We start from the raw sequence: 14,066 nt of genomic DNA, 5'->3' as shown, positions 1-14,066 counted from the left end.
ACTGACATCCAACCAAGTATTATTATTATGATACTCTCAATCTTCTTACTTTTCACACTATTTTGCTTACGTGCATTTGAAATTGAGCGGGCAATTTTAACTGGCACGCTTAATTTCCTACGTATCATGAACGGAAGATCCTCACCTATCATTCCGCGGCACAGACGTCAGAACCTTTCTAAGACTTTTCTATGACACCTTCCACCGAGACAGAGCAGTGAGGCAGCTCCTGCTAACAGCGTTCCAGTACCTGAGAATGAGACCAGCGTCAGGTTGAGATAAGAGTCAGGAGGGCCTGAACCTTCCCGCTATCCTCCTCAGTTACTGGAAATGAGTCAGATATGGTTGTCAAAGCAATGTCAGATGAGATGATTAAATCCCGGCTATGGTTCGCTGAAGGTTATTCCAAATGTCTGGGTAATCAGACAAGATGACACAGTGGCAAGGTGGAATTCTTCCAGACGGATCATTTGGAAGAATGCCTCACATTTGATATCGCATTCGATATCTGTGACATAGCTGCATCATCCACAACTGAAGAACCTAAAAACCTCATGTAGTTAAAAAAAAATACAATTCACGGCAGAGAAGGTTCAATCTGTCAGTCTAATCAAAGGGGATTCGTTTAGGATTGTACTTTGAAGAAGAATGATCTTGTTTTAAGATGGTGAACAGAGAACAATTTTCTCTGACAGCTCTCTTTCTTTGGCAAATAGCTTTCAGACAAATTAGCTGGGCATCTTCTAATGTTGACCAGGGAAAAAAAGTATGTCGCCGAGGGTGTTCACTGCAGCCTCAGACCCAGGAGAGTTACCAGGGATTGAAATTAACTTCACTTGAAACACCGAGTGTCCTTGAAACGGTTTCAAGTGGGCCATAGGTATCCCTTCAGCACATCCTCCACTATGATTGGACTCCATGAACAGCAGCCTAGTTCATATGAAACGGAAAAAAAAGCTTTTTTTGTGATTTAATACACCTGTGAACTGCTCGATCACCGTTGCTGTAATTACTATTTCTTCTGAAATCCAAGCCAGGCATGTCAATATAGAAAAAAAAAGGTCAAATATTGAATACCCATGGGGGTGAATGTATTTTCACTGCTTCTCGTCTCCGATTTACTTTGAGCTTATTCTGCCCGGAGAAGGAATCACAGTTTTGGCAGTCGTGTATATCTGACATCCATGCAGTCCTCTGTCACTGCTGGGTACATCTAATTGGAGCCTCATTCGTCATCTTCCAGGTCCATCCTCACTTTGATCATGAAGATCGTGGTAACAACGCTCTGCTGTCTCGAAAGCCGGGGGGAGGCTTGCTCATGCACTTCTGGTTTCATCTATCAGCTGAGACAGAAATCTACTCTTTCAGCTCCATATCTTACACTTACATTCAAACAGTAAGGACTGACAGGCCTTCCACACCACTCCACGCAACTGCCATGCTGCGTTAAGAGGTCCAACGAACAGATTTACCGTCATGAAGGATAAATGGGGTGGGTGCTATGATAGCTGACGCAATCATAGGCCAAGTGGTACAAAGCAGCTTGAAGGTTATCTGCGGCACATATTCGACTCGACACCCCAATTAACCCTAATTACTTCTCAGACAGATGAAGGTTTGAAGAATCTGAAACTTTTGTCATCACAGTAAAACAAAATGGGGTAGTGGCATATAATTTGGGGTTTAACAAGGAAGTCATTAATGGATCCATTTAGCTCATTCCTCTTATCTGCCCACACAGGCTGAAGGAGTTTTTATGTGGCTCACAAGCCTGATGACACACCTGGTCAGGGTACTTGCAGGAAAGGGTGCTTGAATGAGGAGGCAGGTGTGGTCAACAACAGACAACCTAAAGACCCCTGCAACAGAACCACTTGGCTGTGTGCCGACGTTGGCTTGAATGTTTATTAGTGTTCATGTGTTTGTGCGTTTACGTTTGTCTCGGATATTAATATACCATATTTTCCGCACTAGGCGCACCTAAAAACCTCCGGTTTTCTCAAAAGCCGACAGTGCACTTTATAATCCGGTGCGATTTATATATGGACCAATATGGATTCGTGGATGAGGACTAATTTATTAAAGTAAACTTTACGTGTTTATTTTGTGTGTTGTGTGATATTAACGTTTGAGCAACGTTGAGTTATTGATATATTGTTATTGTTGTCACTATTTTGAGTGTTACTATATTGTGAGTGCATTAACGTTTGAGCCACGTTGAATTATTTATTCTATGTGGTTTATAATCCGGTGCGCCTTATATATGGACAACGTTTTAAAATGGGCCATTCATTGAAGGTGCGCCTCATAATCCGGTGCGCTTTATGGTGCGGAAAATACGGTAGTCTGAGAAAGGGATCTGCCGGGTTTTCTTAAACCAGGTCTAAATTGTGGCGCAGGTAATGGTAATTTATTGTAGAAGCAAGTTTAAAAGTCACTGTTGGCAGGATATACGTATGCAGTTGCTTCATTTTCATTTTGTTGTCTAATTCAGATTTTTATCCACACGAGAGACTTGATTCCATGATGATCATATACAATTTCATTTTTTTGTTGTGCTTTGACATGTATGAAAATGGGCCCAATTGTGAGAACTTTTGGAATTGTGGAAATGTGGCTTGAATCTATCTTGAGTCCCTCCTGAGTCATAATTATTTTTGTTTGCAAGACATTTTAGACAATTGTATACTTTGGTCTTGGTGGGAAGGCAATTATTTTTCGTTCCAGTATGATTGTGACCAATGCATCAAACAAAATCTTTCACAACAACACAAAAAGGTTATCATGACTGAAAATAAGGGGAAATATTTTTCTTCCATCTTAACAGAATGCTCAGGCATCAGTCTCGCTGCCTTTTGGAATTCAATGTTTTTTTTCCGCAAGCCTTTCAAATGCAGTGTCATTGCAATATGCGTCAGACAATCAACTTAGTAAGTCAAACAACATGGAGCCAATATAAACTAAATACAGACATGGCATTTACAAAAGGTCTCAAAAGAGATGTACCTCCCAAGTGTATGCTTGGCAAATCTAGTTGGTGCTCAGCCCAGTGACACAAACACTCTATTAATATTATTGATGTTGTGCAAAGTGAAGCTTTTATATAAAATGCACCCAGGCAAAGAAGCATTGAGTGAAATGCTGTGTTTTAACATGTGGCAGCAGGGTGACGCACAGCAAGCCAGGCCTAAAGGTTGCATCATCGACAAACTCCAAACACAATCTCAATATGCCTTTCTCTCCTTCCCATCTAATATTGTGCATACAGATTTTGGAATTGATTTCAAAACATCTCATATTTCAAATAAACCACCATTTCAATGCACAAGAAAGGAAGGAGAGGAAACCATGCTAGGCTACCGTTGGTGCTGAGCGGCAGGTGGGCCCAAGCGTCTAGCAGTGACAAGCAGAAGCCAGTGATCAAGGGACTGTGAGGGTTAGGGTTGAGCACATCTAAACCAAGCAGAGACCTGCATTGGGGGACGAAGAGACGGAGGAAGAGGAGGAAGAAGAAGCAGCATTGACAGCAGCAGAGGTGGAGCCATGGGTAGAGACTGGTCCGGCAGCAAATGGAACGCTTTTTTTCCACATAAACATACAGAAGAAATCAGGAGAGACAAGCACATGCATGCTCGAATAGACTCTCAAGGTTACACCTACTGCAAAAACAGAAAAACACCAGCATGTTTTTTTTCATGCTTGCATGAGTTATTAAATCCTATTAATCTGTTGATAACTTGTCTTTTTTGTCTATTCTTATGCAGAACTGACGTGAAAAAAAAGAGGCAGGGATATTTAGGTATTCACGCCCTCAGTGGTTGTATGATCCGTGGTATGAACACAAGGCTCACACAGTTCATGAGTTTTTACACTCTAGGTGCTAAGTGATAGCCTGTTAAAATATGTGTGAGAGTTATGAATCATGTAAAACGAGGCCCCGGGAAAAGAGAAGCTCTTGCTCTCATAGGGTCATTTGCTACACAGGCTCATCTGGGCTCTAATTGAATTAAGCAGGCCTCAGGGGGGGCTCGGGCTAACCTGAGCACTAATCTGTGGACCATTTTTCCGATTAACAACACACTCACCCTCCCAACTCTCTCTTGTGTGCTGGCCCAAAGCATATGCACTTTAAAAGTTCACTCACTAAACCTGCTGCTTTCCTGCAGGGATCAGTCTGAGAAAGAAAAGAGGATGATATTTGGTGCCCTGTATTAAAATTGGGATTGGCTTGGAGGCTCTTTGAACAAGAAGGTTGTGTGGAAATTAAAATGTTCAACATTCTCACTCAAGTTTGGCTTAAGGTGGACAATGCTTTTCATGCATTGAGCGATGGTCTTTCCAAAAGTAAAGCTTTAACATCTTGTGCCAGGATTTTCGCAACCTGAGACCAACGAGTAGATTAGATTTCTTAAATCCTGTCCTATCGAATGTATCCTTTACTATTATCCGGCCACCCAGATGGCTAAATTACTCCACTGCATTGGAAACATTATACAATAATAAAGGAACTTCACAGGGATGGTTTCACAGCAAGGCTTTTTTTTTACCCCCTCACCTGGTGTCGTCCCATTCTGGACTGAGCCCGGTCAAAGAGCCCCGGGACTCCGAGACAAACTTGTAGACGACTAATAAACAGTCTCGGCACAGCTGCACCAGCCTGCGGCAGCATTGCAGCTCCTGAGGCGAAACCACCTCGCTGCCCTTACTGAAGATGCTCTCCCATGATGAACTAGGAACAAACAAACAAACACAGTTTAGTTAACAGCTATTACATCAAATTTATTTTCAGAATTCCATAAATTACATTTCTGGGACTGTCAGTTTCAAAACTGTACAGTTGAGTATGTATGTGCCTTGTGAGTGACTGGAAACCAGTTCAGGTTGTACACTCAGAGGGTCAACTGGGATATGTTCCAGTTCATCCAATAAGTGGGTCGGTCGGACAGGGATGGCCCATTTTGTCAAAGCATTCCAGTGCACAAAGCTAGGTTGCTTAGCGGTTGGTGTGGAAGGCCCAAATCAAAAACAACTGGAATGTAAATTGTGATTTCCACCGACACAATCTCCGATCTAGTGAAAAGTCTGTGCAGGGTCATAAAGTTTGAAAGGGAGACCTTACTCCAAGCCTCTTTTTCCACTTCCAGATATGGTATAATGGACAGCTGTCCCACTACTTTTGTCCAAATAGTTTTTGGAGTATAAGGCCTGTATTTTCATCCCATGCAGATGCGCAGGAAGGCAGGCAGACACAAAAAGAGGAAGGTTGAAATAAATCCGAGTACAGTTAACCCCCATTTAAACCCCGGACATACCCCTGACTGAGAGAGAGCTTCAGCAACGGCGCTACACAACCCTGGGTGGTACGTTTGATGTCAGCCCTCTTTCACTCCTTTGGGGGGTGGGAGCTGCCTCTTCTGAAAGGCTTCAAAACTGTTCCATTCCCCACCTCTTAAACAATTTCAAAGCCTGTTGAATTCATCGCCTACAATGCAGCTGGCCTGTTTGAATGTTGCTAAGTCCCTTAGATAAAGTATCAAACAACAGAAGAAGAGCAGGGTGGAGGGGTTGCACTTGGTTTTTGAACAGGCTTTTGTGGTGCTCTTCTTTACTGTAGCTACGTGACACCAGGGCCCCCTGGCGAGTCCAACCATGTCGGGACCATGACCTGCTGTTTGGAGATGCTGCAAAGACAATATGGACGTAAGCTAGCTGGATCAAGGAAAACATGCTGTGATCACACAAAAGCTCTATGAGAAGCAGCTGGTGGTGGTAGCTGAGGCTAAGCTAATCCTTGTGGGCCGCTGAGTGGAAAAACGTCTTTTGACCATTTTTTTTATGATGTCTCACTCCTAGTGATACAGTCAGGGTATTGAATTTGCTTGCGAGGTTCCTCGGTCTTGCAAAATCTGTGACCGAGGCTACTCTGGTGGAGTTGTGATTTTTTTTTTTTACCTGGGGAGGGGGTAGAATATCTCGAGGAGTCTGTGAAAAAAGATTATTCCTCAGAAAGCGCTGATTAACAGTATGTGTAAACTATGTGTTCCCTATGAAGGACGGGGGAAAATGTGAAAAAAGGAAAATAATTACCGGAATAAACAATACGGAGTTTATTTATTAATTGAAGTCTCCATTATCTGTATATGAATCTGTTCTGGAACTCTGAGAAAAACATGTTTTACAACAATATTTGTAAACATGCCCAAAGTTACACTCATTGTGCACCAAGTGTCAAAGTAAATACGTCTTGAGAATTCTCCATTTCATTTTTCACGAGAAGGGGTTGTGAGATCAGCATGTTTAGAAAGGCTTACATGAAGGCTAACCTCTACTGCATCAACTATATCTGTGCACGTCTCGTTTTCCCATTTCACACACAAAGGATATGAACCTGTGTGTTGTCCTTGCAGTGACTCTACGCTATGTCAAAGCAACAAAGATGATATAAATATCTTTTAAGAAAAACATTTCAGTAAACCATCAAAGCTCCCGATAAGCTTGAGCAAAGGAAGTAAAAAGCAATCAATCACTCTGTTTCCACATAAAACATTGGATTATACTCTCACCTGTGAAAGTCTCCCAAGCCATAGCCCTTAATTTGCACTCCATCTCCACAGAGTTCTATGTTTGTTTCACTGCCAGAAGTTTTTTTTTTAAAGGAATACAGTTGGGTTTGCTGAGATTTGTCACTCACCTTCTGCCAGTTTGTGTTGTTCCATAAACAAGTTGGAGAAAAATCAACTGATGCTGCCGTAAATAAAGCTTGAGCATAATAAAGCATAAATATAGCTGTGTATCGGGTGTCATTCGTTCAGCCATAATAACCAACATTGGGGTTCTGAAGCTTTTGAATCCAAGGGAACATATACAGACTGAACAAAAGCAGTCCAAGGACTGACCCTTTGTGACCCCACGTCATTGCCATTGGATCAGATTCAAAACTTACAGTGGTTACAAAATAACTCCAAGTAGAACCTGAACGAATTTAGGACAGCTCCAGTCAATTCCAAACTGGTTTCCAACCTATTCAACAGTAACAACCTTCTCCACTGATTCCTCAGTTTAGATGGGCAACAGAAAGAGTTGTGGTGTTAGGAATTTCTTTCATTTGTATGGTTGATGGTGTGCTCAATGGAACCTTCAAAGGCGCATACATTTTTCCGTAATCTTCCCCAGATTTGTGCTTCAACTCAGTCCTGTCCATTAGGTTTGAGTTCAGTTGTTTGCTATTTGTCGAATTGCAACCAGGAAAGGCAGAAGAGAGATCATGATTGGAGAAAAAAAAAAAAAAAACTCATGAGTTTGCCCATAACCCGGAACAAACGACTCTACCTTGTGACACCTCATAAGACAATCGGTACCTCTGTACTGGCCCGGCACATTTACCCAGAATTGGAGAAGCAGTTCCAGAGCCCTTGGCCATGACTCCAGAGTAGTCGATTGAAGACACGATTAAAGAGGCGGTACAAGTGAAGGCTTTCCAAATCTGGCTCTTTCCAGATCCGTTGTAGTGCTGAGCGCACATTGGTCCTCACAATGTCCAAAACCTGTGTGGGGGAAAAAAAAAAAACGGTGAAATATTTTTTCATATAAACTTTGCAATAGCGAAAGTTATTGGAGACACTAGTTAAAAAAACAGAGTTGAACAATCAGTCCTTAAATTGTATGTTTAAGGTGAGAGATATAGAATATACACAGTACATATTTGTGGTGTGTTAATGGAGAAAAAGTACAGCGAAGTAGTGGTGAACATTGGCCAGAACTAATTGCTAGAACCACGTCAATCCTTGACAGAATGTGTCAAAATGTGAGGCGCTAGGTCCACCCTTCCATCTTCCCTTCCAACGTACACCTTTTCTTGTCCTCTCTCTTTCTTCCTTTTTTTTTTTTCTCCAAATCCTATCACAGAGCAGTGTGGCTTTTTGGACTTTTGATTCCTTGCTCCTCATTACTGACGCGCCTGTCAGATTCTACGCGCATGCATGTGTGTTTGGGACACGATGAGAGAAGATTTGCCTTCAGCAACACGACGCGAGCCAGACATGCTTACAGGCTGTCAGACAAACTGATAGATGAATACACACACACACGCACGCGCAGACATGTTTTGGTATGGTAATCAGATGGCAGAGCGGTGGGCGCTTCATTCCTGACCTCTGCCTGCTTCTCATTAGGCTGCTCCACTCCAAATCAAACATCAGCGTCACCGCAAAGCCGAGCACAGTAGGGGAGAAGGCGGCGGCTGAGAGATGGCATCATTAGGGGCATGCTTACAGGGTGTCATTTCAAAAGTTGCCCCCTCTTCTAGTTTGTTTACATCCTGTTTCCATTCCTGAATCCCTTAATGGCGAGGTAATGAGCCTGAGCTTGCCTAGGTTTTCATCCCCTCAAATGATTGGACATGCAAGTTTCATGATGTGAATATAAAATAAATACTGTTAAAAGCACATCCGTGTACCTTGAAGGTGTGCAATAATTTTGGACCTGAGTGTAGAAACATACCTTTCACTTTTTTAACCTTTGATTACCTTCAGTCCAATAATCATTCATAAAGAATCATCAAGCATCTTTGTTACCTGGATTGATTATGTTTGCTTACCTTCCGTTGTTTTGTGGAATCCAATTTTACAAGCCAGTAGGAGGCTACCTTCGGTTTATGGTATTTCCAGTTGTCAAGGATCTGTGGACAAAACATTAAAAAGATTATAATAATAATAATACATTTTATCTATAAGGCGCCTTTCAAGGCACTCAAAGTCGCCGTACAAACATAAAATAGCGTACACACTTAAAAGAAAAACAAAAATGTAAAAAAAATGGCCATATCATTAATCATATTTAAAAACTCAATCAAATGTCGTTTAAATTCTGCAGTTTTGCAGCTTGATAATTAACTGAAGCTCATGTTGTGAGAAAATGTGTATCTACTGATAATAAACTGAAATACATTTCATGTTTAAATACGCATGCTCGGTTGTATTCTTTAAGTATTTATAGAACACAGTATATTTGCTTGCTCTGCTTTTCCTCCCATTGTGAACTGTTTGAGTCTTTTCTGGTGAGCCGTATCCTCATTTGTCACAGTTACAATAATATGTACACAAATTACCCTCAATTAAAACACAAAAAAAACTGCACTTGATGCAGTGCACCTTTCAGTGGTTTCAGCTGCTACAAAAAAAGCTCATTTTGAGCTTGTGATAAAGGAGGCCATTAGTCTAACATGCTGACATTATGAGTGCAATATGCTTCTCACTTGAAACCATAACAGACATCAAATGCCAAAGACTGTTTTCATTTTAACTGAAGATGTATTCTTTCCTGAGGGGGAACTTACGGGCGTGGATGCTCATCTGCCTCCGCTGCTCTCATTAGGGTTTGTTAACATTACAGTTGTAGTGCTAATTGTGTGACACATTTACACACATGCACACACAAAGTGTTTCTTTCATTGTGATGACATTGTATGGGCATAAACTGTTGTGTGGTTATAGTACTACTGTATTTTGTGTTATTTCTCTCTGGTTGCATGAAACCATACTTGAATAACCTTCATTTTGGGAATTCATAGAATTTGATGTAATCGGGGCTACTGGATGCAGAATAGTGGAGTAAATCTACAATTTTCTGGAGAAGTTGCACAGAAGCAAAAACATCCTTAGAATACACAGTGTTTGTTTGTTTGTTTGTTTGTCATGTACTCGCGCATGTCCAGACTGAACATCTCTGGTTTGAACACCATTCAACAGTGGCAATTAAAAGATTCTGTGTACTTGGAGACACCTTTTTTCAAATGTTCCAGTTTTTAGTCTGTCCGGTGATATGGTGTTTGTTTCCCATCACAAACTTTGTGGGTACATGTCAGTGTGGAAAATAAAAATACAAAATATCTCATTAAAACAGGTTTTGGAGTTATAAAATTAATACAACAAGACATTAATAACAAAATTGTTAATTATAACAAACAATCACTGATATTAACTCACTGCATACCTAGTATCTCCCGGCTTGGTAACCAAAGCTTCCCAAGGAAACAAAGCATTATTGACCCTACAGTTTGACCCTGATAGCTACAATTAAGATTGGGTGATTTATTTATTTATTTTTTTATTGCTTCCATTTATGAATTGTTTTGCGGCTACTCTGCTAGTCGGGGTTAAAGAGAGTCCGACGTCCGTCTGTCTTTTGAGCACTATGGGGACTTTGGTGCTGAGCGGACAGCTGGTTCTGAGGACGGCCATGGCTTTTAAAAGCGTCTGAGTCAGAAAATTAGACAGATGGGTGCTTTCATCAGACTCACGGGCATATTCATTGGACTGAGGTGCCGTTGCTTCACATGGACATTCAAGGTGAAACTCTGCCTTGAATGGGAGACAAAAAGTGTGTGCATGCACGATTGTGTCTCGACTCAATGCTTCTATGCTTTTATTTCTTACAACCTCCAATATAGGAGTAAAAATGATTACAAGTTTATGCAGGAGCAAAAAGTTTGACTACATTAATTGTCATAGCAGCATGATTCAGAAGTTACAATGGATTAACCTTGAGATTTTTTATGTTGAATGGAGCAGCAGAAAATAGCGAGGGGCTACAAACATGTCATTGGGGTCCTGTGAAAGATGATGAGAACCTAGCCAAGAGAGGAAATTCTATTGTGCGGGGAAGGGAGATGTTCCACCAAGTTAGGCCATGATGTACTTCTTCACTGCTGCACACTTGTTTTCATTTTGTTCCTTAAAATAGATATAAATAGGACCAGAGCCCTGTTGCAAATATCATGGTATGATTTAAACTGTACCGTATTTTCCACACTATAAGGCGCACCTGAAAACCTCAAATTTTCTCAAAACCCGACAGTGCACCTGAGAATACGTTGCCCCTTATATATGGACCAATATTGAGCCACTACAGCAGGTGTGTCCAAATACATGGATTTATATATGGACAAAGTTTTAGAATGGGCCATTCATTGAAGGTGCGCCTTATAATCCGGTGCGCCCTATATATGGACAAAGTTTTCAAATGGGCCATTCATTGAAGGTGCGCCTTATAGTGCAGAAAATACACAGCACAATTTTTGCAACATTGCTGTAAAAAATAAATGACGGAAAGTTCTATTAACAACCGGGCTCAACAAAAAGTTTCAGTCAAGATGTTATACTTCAACTTGACACTTATTTTTACATCCTGTGCATCTTCCCTTTGGCCATAAGTAATTGTTACAGTTGTACAAGTGAAAATATACAAGTAGATGTGGCCCACTTACCTCATCCAGCACGGCCTCTGCCTCCTCTTCTGTTTTTCCAGGAAATCGGATCCTCATTGCAGTGAGCGCAGTCAGTGTTTGCCGTATAAGCTCCGCCTCTTGTTCTTTATTCCTTAGGTTAATTAGTGGATCACCCTAAACACATCCAAGAAGATTTTTTTAGAATAAAAAACTGTTTCTATGTCATGTAACTGATACTAGCATTTTATATGATAATCATCTTTGCCATAAGTTCCAACTATGCCCTGTGCAAACTTGTTTGTTCTGTCATACATTTTTAGCATTAATCATTTTTTTATATTTGATTTGTTGTGTGTTTGTGAGCTTACAATGTGGGAGTGGATAGTGCCCAGGCTGTTACTGTGAGGCACACGATGGGCAGAACCACTGCGGCTTAGCGAATGCGAGCGTAGTGTGGCGGAACTCGGCCGAACGAGGGTCGTGATGACAGGGACGTTAGGGGGGACCCGAGTAGACAGAACCCGCAGTTCATTGGGCGACGATAAGGAAGCTATGGATCGAGGACAGGAGATGGAGCGTCTGATTGGGCCGGAGTGAGTTGGAGAAACTGAAGGTGCCAGATTGGTTTTGATAGGCTTGACCGTTGGTTTCCAATGCATCCGACCTATAAAGACCAGAAAGAAAGGAGATTTGTAGAATATAAATTATATAAATTGTCATATTGGCTGTCAGCTCCCCAACCACTTACTCTTCTTTTCCTTACTTATATTAACAGCACGTTCTAGTCCTAATTGGCCAGTTTTGACGAAAAAATACGATGCCTTGACAGGGACTGACCTTTTTAGGGGTGGCAAAATGCAATTTCTTAGTATAAATATGTCCATATTATTAGGCATTTCATAGACTACATACGTCAAAGCATATGCTGACTCTCTTCATCACTCATGAAACTCCTCCAGCTGCTCTTGTCGTCAGCGTATTTGCATCTTGGCGATATATTTACTATGTGTGTCTGCATCACGTGTTCATGAATGTGTGGCTGCTGAAAAATCCCTGCTTTGAATGCCAAATGAGAGCATTATGGGGTTTAGTCATCCAGCTCTTTGATGGCTTGGTGTGGAGTGGGTCTTGGCAGGGTTGCTGTCTTGCTCTATACACACATCCACTCACTCACAAACTCAGTCACAGTCCAAATGTTTCACAGCTTTGTCCGTTATTTCATTGCAAACAGAGCGAGCTCATGTAAGGATCCTCTTCTACCCCTACTCGGGTGTTTTATGTTCTATCCAGCAAGGTCATCACATGGACAGTAATGAAAGGTGCTGTCTTTACTTGAAATGAATGAAAGTTTAGATGTTATTGAGGCATATACGGTACATATATCAAAAATATGCCCCAAAAACAACTTTACCTGAGCGTTCAGCCAAGTTCTTCTCCTTGCTCCCGAGGTCGTAAGAGACTTTTTTCTCCCTCTTTTCTCCACTTCTACTTCCCCCGTCTGCTTTTCTCCTCTCTTCCTCCTCTTCGTCTGAGGATGAGCAAGAGTTCTCAGCGCTGCTACCACTGGTGAAGTCAGCCAGATAGTCTGGCCGTTGACGGCGTGATGTCTGGCTGCACTCTGGCATGGTGGTCAAGGGCTGGCAGGGATGAACACGTTTAGACATGAGTTGTAGTAAAAAATATATAAAAATAATAATGTAGTGCATAAATATGTATTTGTAACAGTCTAGAAACAATGCAACTCCCCAATGTAATTCGATAGAATTTTCAAGGAAAATAAAGTCACGGAAAAATCCAGAGTTTAAATCCCGGTCGTTAATGATGGAAAGCTACCTCAATAAATCTCACAAAACTTCACGATATTTTGACTGAATTCAGAGCAACTCCATTTCCCAAAATGAAAAATGAAGACTAAAGAACTAGAAATTGATTGTAAATTTCTACAACTCACCCAATATACAAGAAACCCTCAAAGGCCCATCTGCCACTAGCTAAACTAAATAAATTCTGCACAAACTTCAACAAAAAAAAGGGACATTAATCATAAATCATGTCTATCTACCATCCTGAACGGTGACAAATTGATTAATAAAGCATGTCTACATTACAGTATTACTATTAGCATGTCAACGCTGCCATACCAACCAAACTAATGGGCAGGATGTGATCAGGAGGGCTTACACAGTCACCGAAGGCTAGTTGTGTGGGTGATTGATGGAGGAGGATGAAGACGGTAAGAGATTAAACTCACGAGGAGACAATAAAGGGGAAGATAAGAGCATCAGGTTAATAGAGAGAGAAATTAGGAGGAGGGCCCACAGAGAATTAAGTGCGACTGGACTGCGCTTTAAAAACCCGAAGCTATTTAGCGTATCACCATCTGCATTAAAAAAGCAACATGTGTTCAGGTAATACGTCTAAAAAGGTCGAAGCCTTCTAGATGACAATGGCCTTTGCAAAGCAGGCCTGATATGACTGGGATTTCTCAACAGTGTCTGGACTTATGAACAGCGGCTTTCAAGTATTTCCAGATGGATTTGTGAAGCCCTTGGAAGCGGATGAAGCTATGAAAAAGACCATATGGCTTGTCAGGTTGGTGTAACCCTAGAAAAACCGATCAATGAAAGCAAGAGAAAGAGGAGAGATGCAGGAATGATGAAGTTGTGGTGGAGTCACATCCAAACTTGGAAAAAGTCTTACACAAGCAAGTGAAAATGAAACTTCACATCCTTCTTCTGTCCTTCCTTCTCAAAAATCCTGTCTCCAATCACTATTTCTCACTCTCTATTCTAGCTTTTGGTTCAATTTTCACCAGATGGCGTGTTAGCACGACACCCCACGG

General features: G+C 41.4%; 1 protein-coding gene across 3 annotated transcripts in view; it reads right to left on the bottom strand.

Annotated features, from left to right (window-relative positions):
• The window catches only part of ttll7 (tubulin tyrosine ligase-like family, member 7), a 48,465-nt gene that overhangs the window by 1,567 nt on the left and 32,832 nt on the right, over positions 1–14,066 (bottom strand). The window contains exons 15-22 of one of the 3 annotated variants that reach the window (XM_061296909.1): positions 12,636–12,861; positions 11,593–11,888; positions 11,264–11,398; positions 8,597–8,677; positions 7,384–7,544; positions 4,556–4,729; positions 3,471–3,577; positions 146–250 (exon numbers count right to left, since the gene is read on the bottom strand). In XM_061296909.1, coding sequence (XP_061152893.1) covers positions 168–250; positions 3,471–3,577; positions 4,556–4,729; positions 7,384–7,544; positions 8,597–8,677; positions 11,264–11,398; positions 11,593–11,888; positions 12,636–12,861 — 1,263 coding nt within the window. In that variant the 3' untranslated portion in view covers positions 146–167. The remainder of the gene's footprint in view (positions 1–145; positions 251–3,470; positions 3,578–4,555; positions 4,730–7,383; positions 7,545–8,596; positions 8,678–11,263; positions 11,399–11,592; positions 11,889–12,635; positions 12,862–14,066) is intronic. The other 2 variants (XM_061296912.1, XM_061296911.1) reach the window with 2 other exon arrangements.

This window comes from Syngnathus typhle, linkage group LG14 (assembly GCF_033458585.1).
Source record: "Syngnathus typhle isolate RoL2023-S1 ecotype Sweden linkage group LG14, RoL_Styp_1.0, whole genome shotgun sequence".
Lineage (NCBI taxonomy): Eukaryota > Metazoa > Chordata > Actinopteri > Syngnathiformes > Syngnathidae > Syngnathus > Syngnathus typhle.
The sequence above is the reverse complement of the archived record's forward strand: the minus strand, read 5'-3'. Positions and strand labels throughout refer to the sequence as shown.